Source organism: Panthera pardus, unplaced genomic scaffold (genome assembly GCF_024362965.1).
Source record: "Panthera pardus isolate Hobbes unplaced genomic scaffold, ASM2436296v1 HiC_scaffold_8, whole genome shotgun sequence".
NCBI classification, from domain to species: Eukaryota; Metazoa; Chordata; class Mammalia; order Carnivora; family Felidae; genus Panthera; species Panthera pardus.
The window spans coordinates 9,539,494-9,563,455 of NW_026527013.1; the positions used below are offsets into that span (position 1 = coordinate 9,539,494).

Sequence of the window (23,962 nt, forward strand, 5' to 3'; positions counted from 1 at the left end):
TTCTGGCGCCCTGATGTTCCCTGAGGACCGTCCCCCCCTCTCCCTGTCTGCAGACTTTGTGGGATTCCCTCAAGCCCTTTCTAGGGAGAACGAGGAGCTGCCTTTCCGCTCAACTTGAACAAGGGGGGTGTAACGGGTCTTTTGCTCACCTGAATCGACACAGCCCTCTGACCGCCAACTCTGACTATAGTTTTGTGGCTATTGCCCGTATTTGCAGGAGCATTCACAGAACGGGCAAGGAGGTGAAGTCTTGACGATGGGGGGGGGGGGCAACGTGGGAGTTTTCTGTCACCTTCATCTGTGGGGCCAGCTTCTGTAAGGCTGGAGTGGGAGCGTACAGGCAGGGGCACGGATGGGTCTGAGGGTGGAGGGAGGGCAGGCTGTCAGCCCCTGTGTAAGAACCCCCACCTCCACCTGTACCTCTCATGTGCCTGCCGCCAGCATCTTGAGCTGGCCATGACCATCCCCCCATTACCCAATGGGGGGGGGGGGGCTGCTCTGACCTTTGACCTTTAGGACGCCCCACCAGCTGCTCAGATGTTTCCAACAGGAAGTTTCGCTAACGTTTGGGGCCTCACAGGCACTCCCCGGGCTCCCACTGGCCCCATCACGCAGGATGGTCATCCGAGATGATTTATCTTCCAGGATGGCTGTTTGTAGGTAGAACCTGGTTGACAGTAGACGGTGGGAGACCCGGGTGGCTGAGGGTGGAGGCGTGGGGTGGCAGCGGGGTGCACTGCTCTGCCTTCCAGCCAGGACAGCTGGCAGGGACCTGGGTAACGTCTTCGGCCTTGGCCTTCTTGGGCTTGTTCAGGTAGCCAGGATTTCTAGGGCTCTGGCCACTAAGCTCTGTGAGGATCAGGGTCTGTCTGCCTCCTTCTTTCCTGCCTTCAAACACTTTCAAAGGGCTTCCCTTCCACCATTCCCCCCCCCCCCCCAAGAGACCTGGGGAGCACTTTGCAGAGGGACAAAGACCAGTCGATCCAAAAGCCCTTTGATTCAACTTTTTTTTATTTTTTTTTTTTCTTTTTGAATGTCATGCAGTAAATTCAGTCCCAAGCCCACAGTTTTCAAACAAGGTAGGAAAAAGGAAAAAAGAAGCGAAGGAAATCGGTGGTGGTGGTGGTGGGTTTTTTTTTTTTTTTTCCTTTTTCTTTTGTTATTTCAAGCAGGACCAAATGTCAGAAAAAAAATGCTTCTTTTCTCAATCATTAACTTTTTTGTCCTTTTTAAAATTGTGTATCTTTTTAAATTGATTTTTCTGCAGGCAGTAATAGTAGGGTTTGGTATAACCAGCAAGCACTCCTGTGTGTGTCTGAGAACGTGTGTGGGGTATGAGCGTCTGGTGGAGGGTCTCGTGTGGGACGCTGGGTTTCGGCTTCGCTTCCGGCTTTTCCGCCACAACACGGGCCACCAGCTCGCGTTCACCAGGGAAAGGAAAGATTCAATTGAGATGATAAAACTCATCAATAGAAGCGATTTTTTTTTTTCTCCCCGTTTTTCTTTTAAAAATGTGTGTGTTTTTTTTTTTTTTTTAAATTTCCATTTTCCCCAAGGTTCTCCAAAAATGGCTGAGTTAATTCGAATCCCTTGGCTGTATGGTTTGTCTGCCTCCCCTCCCCTTCCAGGGTCCCCCTCGTGGGGGGCGGGGGGAGGCGGGGTTGGGTCGGCTGGGTGGGGGTGGGGGGGCTCATCGCCGCCCCCTCGCCGCCCCCCCCCCCCCCGCCCCCCAGCGGCTTTTCTGGCCGAGGGTCTTCGCGGGCCACCCTGGCGTGTCCGGGTCCTGGGGTCTCCCTCCAGAGTCCGGGGCCGTCCCTGGCCCCCCCCCACCCCCCCGTGTGCGCTGGGCAGGCGGCTGCGAGGTGGGCCCGCGGCCCGTGCGCGGCTCCTCCCCGCGGGGCGTGTGCGTGGGGTGCGTGGGGGGGCCGGGCGGGCGCGGGGGCCACCTCGCCCCGGGCTTAGCACCAGTCGTCGTCCGTCGGTCTCGCTGTAGGCTTCGTGCAGGCCTCTCCGGGGGCCCGGCCCGCGCGGCCTGGCCGGTCCGTGCGCCAGGTAGTAGCCGTTGGGGAGTCGCCGGCCGTGCCGGGAAGGCGAGGCGCACGCCGGGCCCGGGGCCCGGGGAGTCCTGGGCGAGCACGCGCGTCGCGCGGGGGGGTGGCGCGTCGTAAGCCGCGGCCCGGGGCTCCTCCCCTCCTCCGCCGCCCGGCCGTCGGCCCTCGTCGTAGTCGGAGCCCCGGTAGTAGCCGTGGTGCCGGGGCCCGGGGGGCCCCTCGGGACGCCGGCCACCGCGCCCCGCCGTGGCGACACGCCCTGGGGGACTCGCTCCGGGCCGGGCCCGGGCCCCGCCGCTCCATCGCGGGCGAGCGGCTGCTGCCGTGGCCCCCCGCGGGCGGCCGCTCCCCGGCCAGAGGCTCGGCCGCGGGGCCCGGGTACCTCCGCGGGCCGCTGGGGGCCGCCCGGCCCGGCCGCGCCGCCGGCTGCTGTTGCTGCTGCTGCTGCGGGGGACCCGAGCCGCCGGCCTTACGGATCACGGGGGGAATAGGACACGTGTGGCCGGGGGGTGGAGGGGGTCTGGGGGAGCTGGCGGCGTCCCCGCCGCGGAGTGCTGGTACCAGATGTTGAGGGGGCTGGGCTTCCACTTACGGAACTACTGCCCTACACGAAAATTGAAACAAAGGAAATCAAAAAAAAAGATACAACAAAATCAACCAGAAGGAGACGGAGGAGACACAGAGGACGGGAGGGAGAGAGGGAGGGGGCAAAGGAAAACCAAAGGGGGCGGGGGCGGGGGGCGGGGGGCGGGGAGGGGGGGGGACCGGGAGGAGGAGGTGGAGGAGAGGTGGGGGGGGAGGGGACACAGGACATTTGAATGGAAAAAAAGGAGAAAAGCAACAGCCACAGGTAGGAGGAGGAGGACGAGGAGGGGAGGAGGGGGAGAGGAGGAGGAGAGGAGGAGTGAGAGACAAGGAGGGAGGGGGAAGTCGAAAACCAACACAACAAAGTGAAAAGAGAAATGAGAAATGGAGTTTTGTAAGTTTCGGGGGTTAAATAGCAGAAGTTTCAAAAATTACTCACAGGCGTCCAGAGGACAGAAATCATAATCGAAACAAAAACGGAAGCCGGGTTAAAGGAAAGCAAAAGGCAGCAGGCAGCCAGCGGGGGGCATGAGTCGTAAGGACCACGCTGGCCAGAAACTCAAACGGTGATCCACAACCAAAGAGGAAGCAGCTGCGGGGCAGGGGAGGGGGGCGGCAGGCGGGCAGGGGGGCTGGGGGGGGGAGGCAGAGTGGGGAGCCAGAGTGGCTGGGGGCAGCGTCTCCCCCTGCCCGGCTCCCCCCTGGCTTGGGGACCCCAGTGGTGGGCAGGGTCAGAGGTCACGTTTGGGGAGTGGAGACCCTGCCTAGAGTGGCTCTCTGGTGTGCCCCCCCCCCTCCCCGCCCCCTCCCCCATCCCGCACCCCCGAGCTGTTTCCCCGTGGGCTCGGATCAGGGGTGCCCGGTGCCACACCCACCTGCCGGTGTGCCATGTGTTCACGGCCCTCGCTGGGCGAGCGGGACCAGCGCTGGTCCCGGGCCCGGGCCCGGCCATGGTCAGGCCGCTCCTGGGCGTAGCGTTCCTTGTCCGAGGGTGGGGGATGGTGGTGGTGGTGGTGGTGATGGTGTTGCCGATGCTTCCGGTCCTTGGGCCGGCCCCGCTCCTGGTCCCGCTCCTTAGACGGCAGGTCCCCGGACTGGGTGGTCATGCTCAGGTCGGTCCCCCAAGCCTGGGCAGAGCAGGGGGTCAGACAAACGGACGGCCATGCAGGAGGCGTGGGTGGCGCACAGGAGGCCTCCCCGAGGGCCTGTGGGCTCTAGACAGGGGCACCTTCTCCCGGACCAAGGAGAGCCTGCTGGGCGTCAGGGGTCTGGTCCCCAGGCTCTGGGCGGCATCGGGCCCAGCTCGGCCGCTTGGTCCTGTCCCCTGAGGGTCCTGCTCCTGGTCCAGACCTCCTCTTTTCGGCCTCGGTGTTTCCCCTGCTCTCCCTTGTCGTCCCCTCCCCTCCTTCGTCCCCTGGGCCCTGAGTGGCAGCCCACCTGTGTCCACGTCCGTGTAGCGGCCCAGGGAGCGCTCAGAGGCTCGGTGGCCGCGGTCTCGGCGCCGCTGGTGGTGGTGCTGGGTGTCTTCAGGCGGCACCCTCTCCAGGGAGTAATCGTCCAGGCGCCCGGGCCTTGGGGCCCAGCACGGAGGCTGAGCGCTTCATGGGGCTGGTATCTGAGATGGTCTGGGGGGGTGGACAGGCCAGCGGGCCGGGGTCAGCGGCCCGCACCGGGCGAGTTCCCGGTCTGTCCCGGCCCCTCAGCCCTCAGTGACGGGGGTGTGAGTGTCGGGGGGCAGAGTCCCAGAGGGCCGTGGGGCTCGGCTTCTGATCCACCAGGGTCTCGGGACCCTTCTGCCTCCTCCCAGGCCCATCCTGGGTTCCGGCCAGGAGGCCCCATCCGATCCACCCCCCGTTTCTCGGAACCACCCCTGGGAGGTACCCCCCAGCCCTGGCCATCCAGCCAGGGGCAGGCAGGCTCGCCGAAGGGGAGAGCGTCCCCCAGCCCGGGTACCACCCGGAAGCCCCAGGTCCTGGGCAGCACAGCCCGGCGCTCACTCCTGCCTGCTCTCTGGAGGCTGGCAGGCCTCCTGCGTGCTCAGGACCGGGTGCCCAGCCTTCTGGCTCACTGTCCTCTCCTGGGCTAGCCGGCACCGGGCTTTCCTGCCCACCCGAGTCCGGCTCCCGAAGGGAGCCCTTGAGGGGCTTCCCCTGGCATTTGAGGCCCCGAGGGGAGCCGCCCTTCCCCTTGGCCTGCAACCTGGGAGCCTGCCGCGCTGCACCCCCAGGGGTCAAACCCTAGAGAGGGGCCTGTGGTTCTCTGCTGCTGGGAGAGGAGAGGAGGAAGATGGCACCTGAGGCCATCCCGGCCGAGTGGCCGGTGGGCTCCGCCCCAGGTGGCAGTTTTAAGAGACTTAGGGCTCCTGCACCAGAGGGTCAGGGGTGGCGTCAGGGGTACGAGCCTCTGAAAAAGAGCGGGCCAGGTGGGGCTGCAGGTGAGGCTTCTTGGAAAGACGGCATCTCCCAGCGTGGGGGGCTCGGAGGAGACGGGGGTTGGGGGGAAGGGTGGGGGGGCAGGCCCGCCCGGCAGGCACACGGAAGACACAACACACAGGGATGGGGCTTCACGGGGTGGGGGGGTTGCAGTCTGCAAAGAAAGGGGGGGGGGTCCGAGGACAGGGGAGATGACGGGACTCCCACGAGGGGGGGGTGGGCGGGAAGAGGGGGCCGGAGCCCAGCCGGGAGGCGGTACATACACTGAGGTTATTCCCACGTGGCCGGCCCCTTCTCCTCTGTCACAGCCCCACGGGATGGTGCACACAGAAAAACAGAAAGAAGAAAATAAATATAAAAGCCAAGAGGGAGAGTGAGAGGTGGTACACGGAGATGCCAGGATCGGGAAATCAGGAAAGAGGAACCCGGGTGGTGGGGAGGGACGGGGGGAGGGGGACGGGGCAAGAGGGTCAGGGAAAGAGGTGTTAAAGTCCCTGGTGTGTGGGGTGACCCCCGGCCCGGCTGGCCAGCCTCCCACGGGCACAGAGGAGACAGGCGACACCACAGACAGACAGATGGCAGAGGCACGAGACGGACAGATGGGATGGCGTGACCACAGGCCCCGGGCCCTGGGCTCCGCCTCATGCAGGGTGCCCCAGCCCTGGTTGCCACTGACACTCAAAAGCTTGGGGAGGGGGTGGCCCGTCAGCCGTCCTGTCCCAACCCTCTCTTGGGGTCCAGCGACTCAGTCCTGGGGGTGTGGGCGGCGCGGGAGGTGGGGAGAAGGCCTGGCGGGATGACGCTGGGCGGCCACATGCAGCTGGGCGCCCCCCCCCCCCACCCGAGTTCTCAGCAGCCAGAGGCCAGGTCCTGGAGCCACCCTGGCCCAGCCAGGCACAGCACAGCCTTGTACCCCGTGCACACGCCATGGCAACAGCACACGGGAAGCCTGCCACAGCCAGACTATGCCGCCCTGCCTTGCAGGCTGGGCGGGCAGCCAGCCATGCTTCTGGCTCCGGTGCCCCTGTCCCTGCGAGCCTGGGGCAGTGGGCGCACCTCCCTCCCCCCACCCCCCTCACCCCCCCCGCCCCTCGCCAGCACTGACCAAGTGGGTGCTACAGCTGGGTGAAGCGGCCACACACAGACACGCATCAGGCATACGTCCCTGTCCCTCCCCACTGGCCCCCACAAAGACCAGACAGGAAGTACAAACCCCAGCTGTCCCCAGGCCACCCACCCCCCCGCCAGACTCTGCTACCAGGTCCTAGGACCTGCCAAGTTCCCAAGAGCAGACCCACGTGCACACGCGTGTGCGTCCGTAGGTGCCAGTAAGAGCACAAACGGACACGTAGCGTGCGTCTGTGCGTGCGCGTGCCCGGGGGCGCGTTCTCGATCGCCGGTCTCACCTGGCCCTGACGCGTCACCTCCCCCACCCCTCCCGCGCCCCCCATGTGTCCTCCATCAGGGAGGAGCTGAGGGCCTCCGGGGGTGGCCACGGAGGGTGGCAGGGCCCTCACCCTGCGGCTGAGGGTGTGGGTGGCCCCCTTGAGCCGGGGGTCCCGGAGGAAAGAGACCCCTTGGGCCGTGCGGGGAGGGAGGGGGCCACGGCATCCCCACTGCTGGCCGGCAGGGACCCTGGGGGCCCTGAGTCCAGCCCTGGGTGGGGGGGGGGGGGTGAAAGCGCTCACCTGGTTCTCCGCGGGGAGGCGGGGGCATGGAGGCCGCCCGGGCCTGGCCTTCCATGGGGACGTAGTGCTCGCTGTCTGAGTAGCCGTCTCTGCCCATCTCTCGCATCTCCACAGACTGTGGGGCACAGGGCGAGGCCGGTGAGTCCGGGACCCTGACGCTCGGACCCCAGACCCTTTCCTCCTGTACTGCTCGCGCCCGGGAGCTGTGGGGCGGTGGGGGGTGGGGGGGGGGGGACAGAGGCACCTGGGAGTTGGGCTGGCTGTTGGGGCATGTCGGTGGGAGGCCCCCGCTCTGGGCTCCACGTTCCGGTCTTCTGGAACATCTCCTGGGCCCGCTGGGTCACCCAGGACGGGCTCTCCTTCATGCCGCTTTCGTGAGCCAACCTGTGCGGGGGACAGAGGCCGGGGTGGTAGTGGGCACTCCAGGGGCGGCTGCCCCCGGGGGATGGCGCCCCCCTGCCCTCCCATCCCCACCTTCTGGCCAGAGCCACACTCACAGGCCTCCTCCTGGGTCCAGCTGGGAGGACGGGAGGGCGTTCTGGCCAGGGCCCCCCTCCTGGGTTGGGGACGGGGGCTCCATGCGCTGGAACATGAGTGGTGTCCGATTCTGGGGGGACAGAGAGCAACGTGTGTGCACAGGGCGGAGGCTGGGGACAGGTGTTCAAGGCTCAGGCTCTGGCCACGGCTGCAGCTGAGAGACAGCAGGGGCGCTGTGCCGAGAGTGCGCCACATTCCCCCGCCCCCCCCCCAAATGCCCAAAGCAATTCCCTCCTTGCAAATCCATGCGGAACGGGACCACTTCTCAACCCGGTCTGGCCCCATCATCTCCCACCTGGACCTGGAGATGCGCCTCCTCCCGGGTCTCCCGGCCCCAGCCCTTACCAGCTACGGCCACCAGAGGGCGGCCACCTGAGTGAGGTCGCTTCCCATGCCTGACGAGGAGCAGGGTGGCTCCCGTCTGACCCAGAGCAAAAGTCAGATTGCCCCCAGGGTGCCCAGGGCCCCCAAGGCGGAGCAGATGAATTCGTCCGGGCCACCTCCTTGGCACGGCCCTGCTTTCCAGCGACCTGCTCTGGGTCCTGGCTACCCCTCGCTGTTCTGGCCTATCACCGCGGTGCCCGCAGGGCGACGGGCACCGGGAGCGGAGGGTGCCAGGGCCCAGGGCCGTACCTGCTCCTCACGCAGGGCCTGCAGCTTCTTGGCCTTGCTCTGCCGGTAGTATTCCATAATCATCATGGCCGCGTAGATCTTCCCCACGGTCAGGGTCTGTGGCTGGGGGGGGGGGGGGGGGGGGGGCACAGGACGAGCTCGCCGTGGGTGGGGGCCCTGGAGGTACCCAGCCTAGTCCCTGCACCTGCCTCCCTCCTCTCTCCCGCCCCTTCCGTCCTGGCGGGTCAGAGCCCGGGGCCGGGCGAGGCACGGCTCTTACACTTGTGAGGGGTGACCAGCAGGTCCAGCGTCTTCTGGGACAGGTTGGGCCAGATGGCCATCATCTCCTTCCTCAGCTCAGCATCCATTTGCTGCTTGTCGGCCCCGCCTGCAACGTGGGCACAGAGGGGCCCTGACTGCCCGCCCGCTCGGGCTCTAGAGCCCTGGTTCTCACGGGCCACCAGTTCCCTGTGGGCCTGTCCCGGAGGAGGAATGGCTACGTGGGCCTCGGTCCTGGGCAGGGCCAGGGCCGCGGAGTGGCTCTGTGGGGGACAGCAGACATCAAGAGGGTCCAGCCGTGCAGTCTACCGCCCCGGGGCCTCGGTATTCCCATCCGCGAAACGGGACGGTGGCAATAGGACCCACCTCACCGGATCGAAGGCCAAAGTAGGTAATATGCGTGTGGGCTCAGGGCGGTCTCTGCCAGAGGATTGGTAGCACGGTGGCCCGTGCATCTGAGACGCGGCCCGGAGTAAGGCCCAGGGAGGCTGGGGCGTCCCAGAGCAACCCTGCTAGAGGAGACTTCTCCTTCAACCAAGCCTCCCCTCCCCCGGATGTGACGTGCTGCCGTTGCTGGCCTTTGGCCCCTCACCCCAGCCACGGTGGCCACCGTCTCTTTGCCAGTGATTCCTGGCCCCTCCTGCCTGAGTGCATGGGAACACGACTCTCCCTGGCCCCCGGGACTGGCCGGGGCCCGCGTGAGGAGTTCTTTCTAATGAGCTGTGAGCACCGTGAACCGTCACTTTCGGGCCGGGGCATTTGATGGCCAGCGAGGGCCACTCTTGAGTTCGTTCTCCCTCTGGTGATATTACGGATCGTGGCTGCTCCCTCAGGCCTGGTGCCTAAGTGCCTGACGGACAGAGCCCCCTGCCGACCCAGGGAGGACACACAGCAGGAACGGGAAGCAGATCTTTGTCGGCTGGAGACCTTGGGGCTGTTTGTTCCAGAAGCAGCACGTTCTCCTCCATCTTGCCTGAGACACCAACCCGGCCCCACCGCCGTTTCGGAGCCCCCAGCCCCGGGCACAAGGGCACTGTTCCTAACTTTTAGGGGCAGGCACGGAGCCACAATAGTCACAGAGCGAGAGCAAGGGCCGGAAGGCCCCCTGCAGGCCAGATACGGACCCTGCAGTTGCTGGATTGTGGGGGGAGGCCCAGCAGGTGTGGGGAAGGGCAGGGGCCAGCTACTCCCCCTCCCCCACCACAGAGAAGCATTTCAGCGTCTCAGCAGCCATCCCCTGGCGCGCATGCCCGGTGAAGAGCTGCTCCGCCTGGGGAGCCCCCAAAGCCCGCTTTGCCTCTCCTGGCCCGGTGTCTGTCTCTCTGCCCTTCCTTAACCCCCCCCCCCCCCCCCCCCCACGCAAATTTCCCCGGCCCACCCTTGGGCTGCCCCGGCCCAGCTTCTCTGCAGATGCGGGCCAAGCACAGCCATCTGCCAGGCACTCTGTGGAGTTTTCGCTCATCTTCTCCCATGTGACTCTGGACACGTGTCTTTATTTCGGGAAAAGTCTAGCAGAAGGGGCTTTTTGCCGATGCGCAGGTAAAGCTCAGTGCCTGTGCCGGAGTGAGAATGTTGAGGCAATGCGGCACTTCGCCGCCTGGGTTAGCACAGCCGCCTCTGCTCAGGTCTCCATGTCCGCCCCCCTCCACCACCAGGGGGCGCCTGTGACCATCCCTGTCGGTCACGGGCCTCCTCTGCTTGGAGCTCTTGTGATTGCCCACGCCCTCACCAGGAGTCCAGAAGGCCCTGCGCGATGTTCCTTCTTTTCCTCTACTTCTGCCCTTGCTCCCTCTGCCCCAGACACACCGATCTCACTGTTCCTCAAACACACCAGGCACGGTCCTGCCTCAGGGCCTTTGCACAGCCTGTATTTCCTTTGCCAGGATCGTTCTTTCTGCAGATATCCGCATGGCTCCCTCCCTTACCTCTTTCAGGTCCCTGCCCGACCTCTTTATCAAACAAGTCTTCTAGCTGGCCTCCCCAGCTAAAAACAGCCCTCCCCCATCCTCTTTGACGCCCTCCTGCTTTCTCTTCTTCCCACACATCACCTCATGATGTCATTCCCTATCTCACCCGCTAGAGGGCGAACTCCCCTGGTCTGGTCTTCCTTTACACCACTGGCGACGCAGGGGGCTGTGGTCACCAGGGGCCAAGCCGCGCGGGGGGGTGGGACTGATGGGTGGTGGGTCAGGACTCAGGTTGGGAGGTCAGGACTATTGCGGGAGACGCTTGAGACCCTTGGGAAAACCCCCGGTGTTGTTAAGCTCTCAAGACCCTAGACACTAACCTATAACTGTTTCTCTTTCCTTACGGGAAGTGGTTGGAATTAACGGCTGTCTGCTGTCCACTGTGGCTAAGGGAGGTGCCCAGGGTCTCTGTGGCTCCTTCTCAGAGACACAGGAAGGGAGAAAAGAGAACACAACATTTCTTATTAAAAGCCACTTTCTCTTTAGGGCTTATGTTTCCCGTTTCTCATGAAGAAAAGGAAGACACCTGTCATTACGGACTGAAATGTGTCCCCCTCCCCCAAATCATGTTGGAGCCCCAACCCCCGCCAGTGTAACTGCATTTGCAGATAGGGCCTTTCAGGGGGTAATTAAAGTTACATGAAGTCATAGGGTCGTCCCTAGTCCAGTAGCACTGATGTCCATCCCTATAAGGAGAGAGAGAAGGGTGCCTTGGTGGCCGGTTAAGCGTCCGACTTCCGCTCAGGTCATGATTTCGTGGTTCGGGAGTTCGAGCCCTGAGTTGGGCTCTGCGTTGACAGCTGGGAGCCCGGAGCCTGCTTCGGATTCTGTGTCTCCCTCTCTCTCTCTGCCCCTCCCCTGCTCGTGCTCTGTCTCTCTCAAAAATAAATTTAAAAAAAAGGAAGAGAGAGAGAGAGAGGAGAAAGGCCTCACCAGGGATCAACTCTGCTGGCACCTCGGTCTTGAACTTCCAGTCTGCAGACCCACGCGAGAAGACACGTCTATGGCTTAAGCCGCCCGGTCTCTGGCACCTTGTCACGAAGCAGAGCAGACTACGCCGCCCGCTCCTGGCATCTGTGGACACTGGGGGCTGGGTCGTTCCCGGTTTCGGGGTGCCCACGCGCTATATGGCGGGGGCTGAGCCGCGCCCCTGGCCTCCACACATCCGGTTACTGCCAGCACCTCCCTCCTCAAATCCTGACCACCAAACTGTCCCCGGACATTGCCAAGTGTCCCCTGGGGGACAAGACTGCCCCCCCCCCCCCCGAGAACCACCACCTTCAATCACATCCAAGATTGTAAGATTGTCAGTCGCATTGAATGAAGGGAAATGTCCAGGGGATTTCAAGGTGGCCTCCCGCTGAGGTCCTGGGGTTCCCTGAGGGCTGAGGCTCGGACTTATTCCTCCTCCAGGTACACGATTACTACGGGGGGGGGGGCAGGGGCAGGAGCAACAGTCACCCCCAAACCAGGTGTGATCGGAGTGTCCTGCCCCAGGGTCCTCCCCTCCCCCATCTCATTCCGCAGGACTTGGGCCTCAGAGAGGCGGTCCCTGATCTCAGTGTGACAACTAAAAATGTGTCCGGACAGTGCCAACGTCCCTTGGGGGCAGACGGCCCCTGGTTGAGAGACTCCCCAGCCGCCGACCCTGCTCTAGCCTTTCCGGAGAGTTCCAACCTTCCGACACATTACACGCTCCGCGGGCTCGTCGTGCTTGTTGTTCGTCGCCCGTTTCCCTGCAGTCCCCTGAGGGTTGGAGGTTCACTGGTCTTTCACTGCCGTGTCCCACGTATAGGCGAAGGGGCTGGGCACACAGCAGGCACTCAATGAACGCTCTCATTCAACGAGCCACGGCCAACGGCCATCAGTTTCAGGCAGGTAACAAGAGGCCAGGAGGCCACCCTCTCTGGTGCGGGCAAGGCAAAGCCTTTTAGCTCCCACGAGGCCCACCCCAGAACCTTCCAGGTTATGGCGGACCCCACCTTCAGAGAGAGTCTGGTCTTCGGGGGGATTAAAGGGTGGGACAGTGGCCTCTCGGCTGGCCAGCTACGCGAAGTCTTGAACAGGAGTCTGCGCTGGCCCTGGGTGGGGTTAGCCGGGACTGTGGCCCTTTCTAAGACAATGGCAGAAAGCGTTCCTGTTTTTAGGAAGCTGAGGTCACCCTGCGTGTCGGCTACTAGTTGCCTCTGGGCTTATCTTTTCCCCATGAGACCCCTCCCCTCGCCCTGCCCCCAACCCTCCCAGTGACCGGGCTGGCGGCACACGGCTGACTCCGTGTTTATAAAGCTCTCGCTGGGGGCGCCTGGGTGGCTCAGTCAGTTCAGCGTCTGACTCTTAATTTCAGGTCGCGATCTCACGGTTCGCGAGTTCGAGCCCCACGTCCACGCTCACGGTGCAGAGCTTGGTTGGGATTCTCTGTCTCCCTCTGTCTCTCTCTCTCTCTCTCTCTGTCCCTCCCTTTCTCCTGCTCAAGCTCTCTCTCTTTCAAAGTAAATAAACATTAAAAAAAAAAAAAAAGTAAAGCTCTCGCTTTCCGCTCAGCGGAAGTCAGAGTGTTAGTGTTCGGCTGGGGGTTTTGATCTGCTAACTGGGTTTATGTTTGTTCAGGCAGGTGGTTGGCTCTGCCCTCATCGTCTGGCTGCGGGCAGCAGGAGGGCAGGGGGGCAACGAAGGGACACAGACTGAGTCCCTTGGAAGGAGGATTCAGAAACACTCCTGGGTGGAGAGAGCGGGGTGGTAGGGGAGGGGCAGACAGACAGAGGAGGGAGGGGCACAGACATAAAGGGGACACAGGGGTGAGCAGAGGGACTTGTGTCCTCTCTCCCAAGCATCTAGCTAAGAATGGCCTCCCAATTTGGGGAGATCTGGAGAATGACAGAGGTTAATCTGTTCCCACATGCTGTCCCCTGCCTGCTGGACAGGCGCTCAGTATGTTTAGAAGTAAACTGAGCTGTTGGGAAAAAAGAAAAAAAAGGTGTTATCCTTTGAGCCTGCCTGAGACTCTCAGCTAAAATGGCTGTGATTGTCATCACTGTTGTAACTGTTGTCCCCACGCACTCAGCCGACCTTCCTTAACCCCAGAGACGGGCTCAGCTGTTCCCCGTGGAACTCCGGGTGGGGGGGGGGGAGGGGCGCCTGGTGTCTTTGTCAACATCAGGACCGAGGAGAGGCCCTTGGCTCAGAGATGTTGAGGGTGTGACCCTCTGGGGACTGAGTAGCATCTGGAGTACGAGTGACAGCAGTGACAGCCAAACTCAGGCACATTCCCAGGAGCCCCTGAAATCCTCACGTGGGGAACCTGGCAGGTGTCCCAACGACTGGCCTTACTGGGGTCCCACAGAAGGTGTCCCCGTGGTAAAGGATAACTCGGCACATTCCGGAAGAAAGGACTGGTCCCCGGCTGCCTCCTGGGAGGTCACTTTCTAAAGTGTCCTGCGTGATAAAAACCTCTTTGTTTATCTGAGGGCCTTGGGCCGCTCAAGATAGTTTATTCTAACAGTGTGATTTATGGCGGGAGGGAGGGGGGTCTGGGCCATGTGACATCGTTAGTGTGACCTCTGGAGTGGCTGGGGTCTGAGTAGCTAAGGTCAGTCAGGCCTACGCGACCAACCCCCAAGGGACACTCTGGTCACCGAAGCTCGGGCGGGCTTCCCTCGTCGGTAGAATCGCACCGTCACACGCGGTCGTGGGGACACCAGAAGCTGACTTCCGGGTGCTGCCCACGTAACTCCACCAGCAGGGGACCCTGACCCATGTGCCTCTGCTTTGCACACTTCATTTTTTTATTTTTAAATTCTACTTATTTATTTTTTGAGAGAGAGAGAGATCACAGAGAGAGAGAGAGAGAGAGAGAGAGAGAGGGAACCATGCTCAGCAGGGAGCCCGACATGGGGCTCGATCCCACAACCGTGAGATCATGCCCTGAGCCGAAATCAAGAGTCAGCCATCCAACCAACCGAGCCTCCCAGGCGCCCCTCCTCTGCGGATTTTAACCTGTGTCCTTCTGCTGTAATAAACTGCGACCGTGAGTCAAACAGTGCCTCCCAGTTCTCAGTCTTTCTAGTCAATTACTGAACCCGAGTCTTGGGTTCCCTTGGGACCCCTGAACAGGTTCCCCAGAGAGAAACAGCAGCCGGGCCACCAAAGCATCACATACCGAGAGTGGGTGCGCTGTTAGACCCGTTTTACAGGCGAGGGAACCACGGCAGGCCAAATTCTAAAGCCGCCCCTGCCTCCTGTCCTAAGATTCTGGCTGTCCAATCAAACGCTAGTCTAGGGGGCTGCTGTGAAAGGGCTCTGCAAAAGTAATTCAAGTCCTGAGTCGGCTGACTGTCAGACACAGAGCTGATCTGGGTGGGCCTGACCTAATCAGGCGAGACGCCGAAAAGCCGAGTGTTCTCTCTGGCTGGCGACAGAAGAAGTCAGAGATCAGGTGCGTCCCCGGGCGCTCAGCGTAACCTCTGGCTAAATCCCAGCGAAGAAACAGGACCTCCGTCCCACAGCCACAAGGGACTGAATTCTGCCAAGACCTGAATGAGATTGGAAATGCATTCCCCCCCCTCCCCCCAGAGCTTCCTGAGAAGAGCCCAGCCCGGCCAACAGCGAGATTTTGGCCCTGGGGGGACCCTCAAATTGGTCACACTAACCCATTTGAGCCCTCCCAGGCCTCTGACCTACAGAACTGAGAGCTAAATAAGCAGATGTTTTAAGCCGTTCCATTTACGCTGGCGAATACACGGCCGGAGGCTCGGGGAGGGTGGCCTCACCTGCCCAGGTTTACGGCGCGGACGGGCAGGTGGGTGAGATGAGGCCACAGAACACGACCCTCTCACCTGATTTCTCACCCAGAAAACTGCCACCCACCCTTGTGCTCCCTCCCCTCCCTGGGCTGGGACCTGGACCAGCTTCCACCCCAACGATGGGGAAACAGTCCTGGGGGCACAGAGCCACGAACAGCCAGAAACCGGGCCCGGACTTCCGTCGTGCAACGGAGCTGCCCCGTAAGCATGAGCCGCTCACCTCCGACTTCCTGCAGGAGACGGGACTTCCAGGGGGATGGCCCCACCCCCCCTTCTGCTGTCCCCTGAGCCTCATCTTGGCCCTTTCCGATCTTTCTTGCTCTCTCCGGGGGCTCCTTCTGCTTTTGTACCTTCACCAGCACGCTTCCTGGCCCTAACTTTGTCCGTCCTCAACCTGCTCTCCCTCCGGCCCCGGCTCTCCCTCCCCTGGGGACCCTGGATGGAACTCCCGGTGGCTTCAGCTGGTGGAGCCCTGACCTTTCTCTTTAGCCCCCCAGCTTCCGGCCCTCTGCTGGACGACACGGTCATCGACCTGCCCGCCCCCCCTTCCCACACTCCCTCTCCCTGGCGACCGGCGCACCTCTCTCTCTGCCCGGCTGTCCCATCACCTGCCAAGTCACATCCGGTCTCCTGTCAGGCCTCTACACCCCGTTTCAAGGCAGGGGGGCTCTGACCCCCTCCGCCAGAGTTGCCCGTCATGAAATCCACTGCTCGCTCTCGGTCCTTGTCTTCCTTGGCTGTTGGGCGGGAACGGTCGTGCTGGAGACACCCTTCGGGGGCCCACGCTGGCCCGGCCTTCACTCGCCTCCCCAGTCGCCCCTCCCTGGTCACCTCTAACACTGCGGTGGCCCCGGGCTGTCCTTGGGGCCTCTCAGTTCACACTTATCTCCTCGCCGAGCTCGTCCAGTCCCCTGGCTTAAGATGTGTCGGCATCTGATGTCTCCTGACTTTGTTTCTCCAGCCCAGCCGGGAAGACGCGTTAACCTCGCCTTCAGAACCTTCCTGGGGAGGCGTTCCCCACCGGAAGCATCCGCGGGAGAGCCCCCTGCCCGCACCGCGTCTCCAGGCCGACACCGACCTCCTGCCCTTCCTTCGCCCCAAACCTGCCCCTCCCACCTTTTCCTCGTCTCAGGCAGCCGCGGCTCTGTCCTTCGGCTGCTCAGGCCCTCGCCCCTGGGGGTGGCCTTGACTCCTCTCTCTGCCTCACGCCTTGCATCGGCCATGGCGTGGGCCAGCTCCCAGGACACGGCCGGACTCTGAACACTCCACACACACCCCCGAGTCTAGGCAGCCATCCTGCTTTCACTGGGATCATTTTTGGGTCAGTGGCCTCCACGCTGACCTCCTCCCGGTCCGTTCTGCCCCGCGGCCAGAGGGAGCCTGTTCAAGTATGAGTCAGGTCACGTGCCTCCTCTGCTTTGGAGGCTGCAGGCACCCCCCTCGCTCTGAGGGCAAGGCAGTTCAGCACGGCCACGGGTGGCCTCCTACCTCAGGGCCTTGGCACCTGCCGGGGCACTTTCTCCCCACGTGTCCACATGACTCCTTCAGAACCTCCTCAGGGAAGCCTCTCCCACTGGAAGCGTGAACTGCCACGTCCCCCCCCCCCCCCCCCCCCCCCGCATATAGCACTGGCTGGCACGCAGGAAGCGTGCACGAGACGTTTGCCGGGTGAGTGGGTGAGTGAGGGGAGACCGGGACGGGCCAGGGGCTCCTCTGGTTTCAGGCGGGGAGTGGGATCCCCGGCGGTCCGCTGCTCTCCCCTTCCAGGCCCCAATTCCATCCGGTCCCACCTCCCTGCTCCCGTCCCTGCCCTTACCCTTGGCGATCTTGATGTCCAGGGCTGTGCGGATCAGGGCCATGAGGGTGGAATTGAAGTGGACGGTGTTGTCATCGGCCACGGGCAGATCCATGCGAAGGAGCCTCTACAGAAGACCAAAGGCGAGGGCAGTCATTCCCAGGTACCCCTCCCGGTCCCCCGTGAGCCAGACCCACACTACCTGGGGAGCCCCAGGAAGAACTCTGAAGGCAGTGGCTGAGGCGACCCCACCCTCAGGCTACCTGTCTCCAGGGCTCCGTTTACGGATTCCCCTTTGTGGCCCGTGGGGAGGGCTCTGGGGCTCGGCTACACCAGGAGCCCCTGCCCTCCCCTCTCCCGCACGCCGGACGCGAGAGCTGGCACGTCCCCAGGTTGGCCCAGACCCACCTCCCCCCGCCCTGCCCCAGAGTTCTTCTGGACGACTCCGTTCCGTTCCGACCCCAAAGAAGAGAGCAAGCCGGATCTCAGCAGCACGTGCAGCAGCCAGGCACAGGGGTCCACGGCCACAGCCGCCGGGGGGGCCGCCGGCTCCCCACCTCCTCCACCCCCCCCCCCCCCCCGCCCCGGCTCGGCCCAGACCAGACCAGATGGGCACAGACCACATCATTCCTCTGAGAAGCGGCAGGCAGGCGGCCCCCCCGCGGACGGGGCGGCCCCTCGCGGACATGCAGCGAGGCACAGACACACAGAACGGCAGACAGGGGCGCGCATGCAGACGGAATCTCGAGACTCATTCATAGCTCCGTGGAAAGTGTATCTCAGGGGCATGTCCGGATCTTGGCTCTGTGTGATGGCAAGGGGAAGGGGTGAGGGGGCGTTCCCGCGGCCTGGGGAAGAAAAGACTCCCCATGTCCCAAGCAGGGGCTCTGTCCCCCGTGCTTGGTGATATAGGAGAGGATGCTGGACCGGTGGGCACCAGCCCAGGCTGAGGTGGCATGGAAATGGGGGTTGAGGGTGGATTAGGTGTTCACGGTGCGGGGAGGGAGGGGGGGGATTCAGACGCAGGTCAGCGGGAAACACAGAGCTGGAGACGGGGAGAGGGCTGGCAAACCCAGAACAGGACACGCGAGAGGGACTGGGGCGGGGAGGCGGGGAGGGAGGCGGTAGACACAGAAACACACACAACTGCAGGTTGTGCACTGCACAAAAGGCTCACCGACTTAGAAGTCACGCATTTGTGTATTTGAATGGCAACTTCTCAGGCGATGACCGAGAAGTTTCCTGTTCTTACCACATGGGTGGATTACAACCATTTTCCAACAGACCAAATGTTCTGTGGAAAGGGTGTCCTTTTCAGAGTTGCACAAAGGTGCCTTGTGGACTCCTGGTGGCCCTGCACAGAGCCCAGGAAGCGAAGGGGACTGTCTCTCTCTCTCTCTCTCATACACACATGCACACAGCTAAACACCAAGAGAAGGGACAAAAGGAAAGCGAGAGGAGGGAGAGGCGCGGGGGGCGGGGGGCAGCCCCTTTCCAGCCTTGATCGGGAAGGAGGAGGAGGAGGGATGAGGCTGCAGTGAGACGGCTAGAGAGGCAGGAAGGGATGGCACTAACAGAAGGGGAGGGAGGACTCTTGCAGACACAAGGTGGGCCGGGGTAGATGGGAGAGCAGGATGACGGGGTCGTTTTCCGGGAGGCGGGAGGCAATTTCAAAGGTCATCCCTGAACTTCTCGTGGATGAGCTGGAGGGAACAGAGCATCTGTCCTTGGGTGCCAAGGGAGATTCCGGGACAGGGGTCCGGAGGGGCGGCCCGGCCCAGCCGCCTGGCGGCGGGACCCTTGCACCCTCAGCCAACATGCACCATCCCCCGATCGGCCATGGTGCCTGCCCGCCCCAGGCCCCCGCCAAGGCAGCGTGCATGGCCTGCATCAGGGTGCCACGGTCCAGGGGTCCAGCTGCGGCCTGCCTGCCCACTCTGGAACAATGGAGAGGCATGTTGGGGTGTCTAGGGGAGGATGGGTGGCATAGGGATGGGGGCTTGGGAAGCAATTTTGGGGGGGAGGGAGAGGTGGAGGGAGGAGAGGCTCTGGGTACTCCTCGGGAGGTCTTGAATCCCCCAAGGCCCTAGGTCAGAGATCAGCTTCAGGTGTACATGGTGGGGGGGGTTGCTGATGGACCTGGGGGCTCGAGATACAAAAGATGGGGGGGGCAGGGCCTCGCCTTGTTGGGGCCAAAGCCCCCTGCTGCTGCGAGGCACCTGCCCCGGCCTGGGCGTGGGGGGGCCGCTCTGGGTGGGCAGAAAGGAGGCGAGGCGGTGTTCCCTCCGAAGCATGTTTGTGTCCAATTTGGTTCCCAGGGGACCAGGTGCGAGGGGACCGGGGGGCTCCCCTCCCCCTCCCCCCCGGCGTGTCGGCCATAATGGAGTCTCAAAACACCAAACCACACTCATCAGAAAAGACGGACACAGTGTGCTGCTTAGAGTCAAAGGGACGGTCATGATCCATTTACTCGAGGAGGAAAGGGGGAGAAAAAAAGAAAAAGAAAAGGAAAAAAAGGAGAAGAAGAGTAACTCGGGAAGAAGAAACTCGGCTGGTCGTTCCTGGTCAGCACTGGAAAATCCCCAGTGCCCGACGCTAGTGGTCGGCAAGGGTAGACTACCTTGTAAGCCACTCTGGCCGGACACTTCTTCCCCAGACCCAGGGGCGGAGACATGTGTCTCAGCATCTGATACATGTCCGGGTAAGGCATGCGGCCCCTAGCAGCACCGAAAACAAAACGGGGTGGGAACGGAGAACCAAAGGGAGGGGTGGGGGTGGGGGGGGTGGAGAGGAAGAAACCGAAAAAAAAAAAAAAAACCCAAAAAAACAAAACCAAAAACAAACAAACAAAAAAAACAAACAAAAGCAGGAACCAAACCAAAAAAAAAAAAAAAAAAAAAACCAAAAACCAAACAAACAAAAAAGCCACACGAGCCGAAAAAATAGAGAGAGAAAGATGCAAAGAACAATAAAATAGGTATTTCAAATCAAGGGAAAACAGGAGAAAAAAAAAATGGAAGAGGAGGGAATTAAAAAAAAAAAAGATTATTTCACTGCTCACGAGCAGGGAGAGAGAAAGAGAAAAGAGAAAAGTCAGATTCAGTTTTGACTCTGAGCTATGGTTCTGGTGGGGCGTGGAGGAGAGGGGGCAGTTCTCGTTTTGGAGCGCCTGGAACAACGCTTTGGCTCAGTGTTATTTTAAAAATCGGGTGAAAGTTCTCTGGTTTGGCTGAGGCTGGTCTCTGAGGGGGCCTAGACGGGGAGGGGGGCGCTGGGGCGGCGGGAGGAGGGCTGGGGGCTTTGGGAGGCGAAGGGGGGAGGGGGGAGAGAGTGGAGGTTGATGGGGGGGGGTCAATGCACACTTCCGACCCCCCCGGATGTGTCTGATTTGGGGTGCCGTTGAGACCCTGGGATGGGCAGCTTCAGCTAACAGCAAGCAGAAATGGCTGAAGGGAACGGAGAGATATGTTCCATGCTTCATCGAGTCTACGTGACTGCATTCTGTTGGCTAAGAATTTTCTAGTTTAATGCAAGAAAGAGAGATGGCTCTGTTTTTTAGATATATATATATATATATGAAATATATATATTGAAGAACCCCAAGCCACACTCATTCCATGGATGCTAGCAGGTTTTAGTGGAAATCAAACCTTGCAAGCAACCCTATGAGGACATTTCTTGCCTAAGCCGAGAGGGGGAGATATCACGCGCAATAAACTGTACATATCCTTATAATGAATCCGACCGCTGAAAGGAGAAGACAGGGGTTAGTGGAGGTAGGGGTCAGGCTGTCCCCCGCGCACACGGCGAGGTCATGATGCCAGGGGTTGGGGACCCCTTGGCTTGAACACTCGCAGACCCGGGGCAGAGGGTTTCGGTTGGGGTGTGCGACATTTCTGGGCTGGTGGTGGGGGGGGCCCTCCCCCCGGGGTTCTCTCTGTGTCTCCCTTCTCCACAAGCTACATGGGCTACACTGGGGGGAGGGGGAGCTCGTGGAGGAGAGGACAAGGGGACAGCATCCAACTGCTGTGACCTAAAATCAAAAGACGAAGAGTTAGGAACCAGCCAAAAGTCAAGCCCCAGACCCGTGGCTCACCCCAGGCCCTCGGTCTCACGGAGGGCTTGTCTGGGGCTGCAGGAAGGGCAAAGATGGACTCCTCCCTACTCCTCCCCACCTTCTCTTGAGGCCTCCCCTCCAGCACCCACACTGCTGAGGGGCCCCATTAACGCCTTCTCAGGCCCCAAGCCCAGTCTGAACTAGACTCCCCGGTTAGCGGTGGGTGGGTTCTGAGCTTCAGGATTGCTCCTCTGAGCGTCCCGCAAGGCGTCACGCTGTTCCATGCATGCACTGGGTAGAGACCACCCTCTGGAGCCACCACCTGTCAGTCAGGAGGGAGCCCTCGGGTGCCAAAGAGTAGGAGAGCTCGCGCCCCTTGCGACCGTGATTTGTGTGATCACTTGTACCAGCACGACTCCAAACTCACGGCCAAGCCCATCTGCCCAGGGAGCCAGGCCGGCCCCTTTCCCACAGCTCCCAGTAGAGCAGAGGCTGAGAGGCCTCTGGCTTCCTCCCTGGCTTGCTTGTCCTCATCATCCGGAGGCCTGTCAGGCAGGGGCAGGGGAGATTCACGGGAGGCAAAATTCTCAAAATCCTCAATGCTCGATCCCTTTCCTCATCTCCCAGAAAGCCTGGGCCTCGGGCAGGGGTGTACCCGACCAATTCACCTGTAGTGTGGGAGGGCACTGAATCTCATCTCTTTCCTCCAGGCTGACCCCTCTGAGGTCCTGGTGAGCTCCCTAGGGACCCAGCGCCCCGAAGTCTGGGCCCTGGCCTAGCCTAGGGTGCTTTGGTGCCAGAGAAAGGCGGGCGATGTGGCTGAAGGACTTGGGTGACTCCTTACCACGCTGCGGGGTCGTACTCGGCCCAGACACGCACGTACTCATCCAGGTGGTGGGGGCCCAGGATGGAGGAATCTCGGGTGAGGTACTCAAAGTTGTCCATGATGACAGCGACAAAGAGGTTCAGCATCTGTGGGGACCCCGGGGGCCAAGAAGGAGTGGGGGAGAGCGAGACAGACCCAAACACACAGACACAGAGGCCCAGAGAGAGAGAGAGAGAGAGATGAGAGATGAGAGAGAGAGAGGGAGAGAGGTGAGATGGGGAAAGGGAGACGGAGAAAGAGAAAGATGGGGGGGAGGGGTTAGAGAGGAAAGACACAGACTCACACAAGGAGTCCAGAAACAGATGGCAATATGGAGACGGGACAGAGAGAGACAGAGGCGGAGACAGAGAGAAATACAAAGAGACAAAGACCCACGATGATGGACAAAGAGAGTTGGAGAGAGAGGGGGGAGAGGCTATGTGAAATGGGGGCCAACCCCAAGGGACCGCCATGGCCCCAAATCTTCCCACACCTGGCCCCCAACAAGGCCAAAGCGAGTGCTTCTTGCGGGCTGTATTCCCAGTCCCAGCACACAGTAAGCAAATATTTCTTGGGTGGATGGATGGATGGATGGATGGATGAATGGGTGAATTTTCCTGCCCCCGTCTGCCTCCGGTGGCACCTTCTCACATATTCTTTTAGCCCTTAGCACGTGGGGGTCTTGCATCATCTTGCCTCTAAGTCTTTGCAAATGTTGCTCCTTTAGGGAACATCACGATCTGTCTCTCTATGGGTAGCAGCATCTGGGGGAACTCCCTCCTTTATACTTAAGAGGCTGTAGCTGGGCGTGGCCAATCCCCACTTTATGGCTCCACAGGCAGCAGTCATGTAACCCAGATCTGTGATTGGTTGGGGGGGGCGGCGGCACGTGACCCAAGGTGGCCAATGAGAGCCTTCCCTGGGATTTGCGCTGACGCTCCGGCCGCCATTTTGCCTCCACAAGGAGAAAGTCTGGGCATGGAGCCAGTGTGGAGAAGAGCAAAGAGGATGGAGTCCGCTTGTCTGGCTCCAGCCTCGCCTGACCGTTCAGTTACACAAGTCGGTGAACTGTATATGCTGCTTACTTCAGTTAAATTTCTGCGGCTTGCAACCAATTTGATTAAAACGGGTCCTAGCGCCTCCATCACAGCACATATCAGACCACACTGCTGTTGCCTGCCGACCTGTCTGCCTATCACCCCTGCAGACTGAGAGAACCACGTTCTGCCCTTGTACCCCGGTGCCTGGCATGTAGTAGGTATTAACCAAATGTTGAGACGTAAACATAGTAGGTGCTTAACAAATAACTCATAATCCTCCCTGTCCTTAACTTGAGTCACTCAGTTTTTAACTCAGCTTCGTGATATCGATTGAGTACCTGCTGTGCACCAGTTGCTGTCCTAGGTGCTGGGGACCTGGCAGTGAACAAAAAAGAAATCCCTGCCCTTGGGGGGCTGATGGTCAAGTGTAGATGTCCTCTAGGGGCCTGCCCTTCCAAGATGGGCTGTATTATAAGATCTTGTCCCCACATGTACCCATAGCTGCTTGGACAAGGGTGGCCATTTGACCAGAGACTGGGCTGGCCCTTTCAGACTCTTCCGGGGATTTGGAACTGGACAACGGACCCTCCGGGTCAGCAGCTGTAGATGCTGGGAGATAGAGGCTGCAAATCTCTCCGTGTGAGGCCACTGGTGTGAAGAGGGAGAGGGTGCTGGGCTTCTGCTGACAGACGCTGGCGTCTGGCTGGGGTCTGCACACGTCTACACTCCCTCAGCAGCTGGCTTCTTATACCCTGCCAGTGGGAGCCACGGTCAGGAAACCAGACCGGGAAGGACAGGAGAAGGGACTCCTTTTCCTATATTGTGGGTTGAATTGTGTCCCCCTCAAAAGACATGTTCAAATCCTAACCCCTGGGAGCTGTGAGTGTAATCTTATTTGGGAAAAGGGTTTTTGGGATGTCGTCAAGTTAGGAACAGGTTATACGGGATCAGGGCGGGCCCTTGATCCCATCTGACTTCTGTCCCCCAAAAGAGAGAAATCTGGACGCACACGCACAGGGGAGAGGCCATGCGAAGGCAGAGGCAGAGACTGGAGGGATGTGGCCACACGCCAAGGACCGCGTGGGGCCACCGGAAGCTAGAAGAGGCCTGGAAGGATTCTCCCCTAGAGCCTTTGGAAGGGGCAGGGCCCTGCCAACGCCTTGATCGGTTTTAGCCTCCGGAACTGTGGGAGGATCAATCTTTGTTGCCCCCCAGTTTGTGGTCCTTTTTCACAGCAGCCGCAGGAAACCATCAC

The 23,962-nt window shown here is 61.2% G+C and overlaps 1 protein-coding gene and 1 pseudogene across 1 annotated transcript in view; both read right to left on the bottom strand.

The window, feature by feature from the left end:
* Positions 1 to 1,836: 1,836 nt before the first annotated feature.
* LOC128775545 (voltage-dependent P/Q-type calcium channel subunit alpha-1A-like) lies at positions 1,837 to 3,742 on the bottom strand (annotated as a pseudogene).
* Positions 3,743 to 3,780: 38 nt separating this feature from the next.
* Positions 3,781 to 23,962, bottom strand: part of LOC109254011 (voltage-dependent P/Q-type calcium channel subunit alpha-1A) — a 277,715-nt gene continuing 257,533 nt past the window's right edge. The window contains 13 exon segments of the mRNA XM_053897324.1: positions 3,781 to 4,200; positions 4,202 to 4,261; positions 5,332 to 5,367; positions 6,757 to 6,780; positions 6,782 to 6,871; positions 7,001 to 7,024; positions 7,026 to 7,140; positions 7,254 to 7,363; positions 7,927 to 8,014; positions 8,173 to 8,293; positions 16,767 to 16,872; positions 20,396 to 20,492; positions 21,647 to 21,774. Of these exon segments, the coding sequence (XP_053753299.1) occupies positions 3,781 to 4,200; positions 4,202 to 4,261; positions 5,332 to 5,367; positions 6,757 to 6,780; positions 6,782 to 6,871; positions 7,001 to 7,024; positions 7,026 to 7,140; positions 7,254 to 7,363; positions 7,927 to 8,014; positions 8,173 to 8,293; positions 16,767 to 16,872; positions 20,396 to 20,492; positions 21,647 to 21,774 (1,419 nt within the window).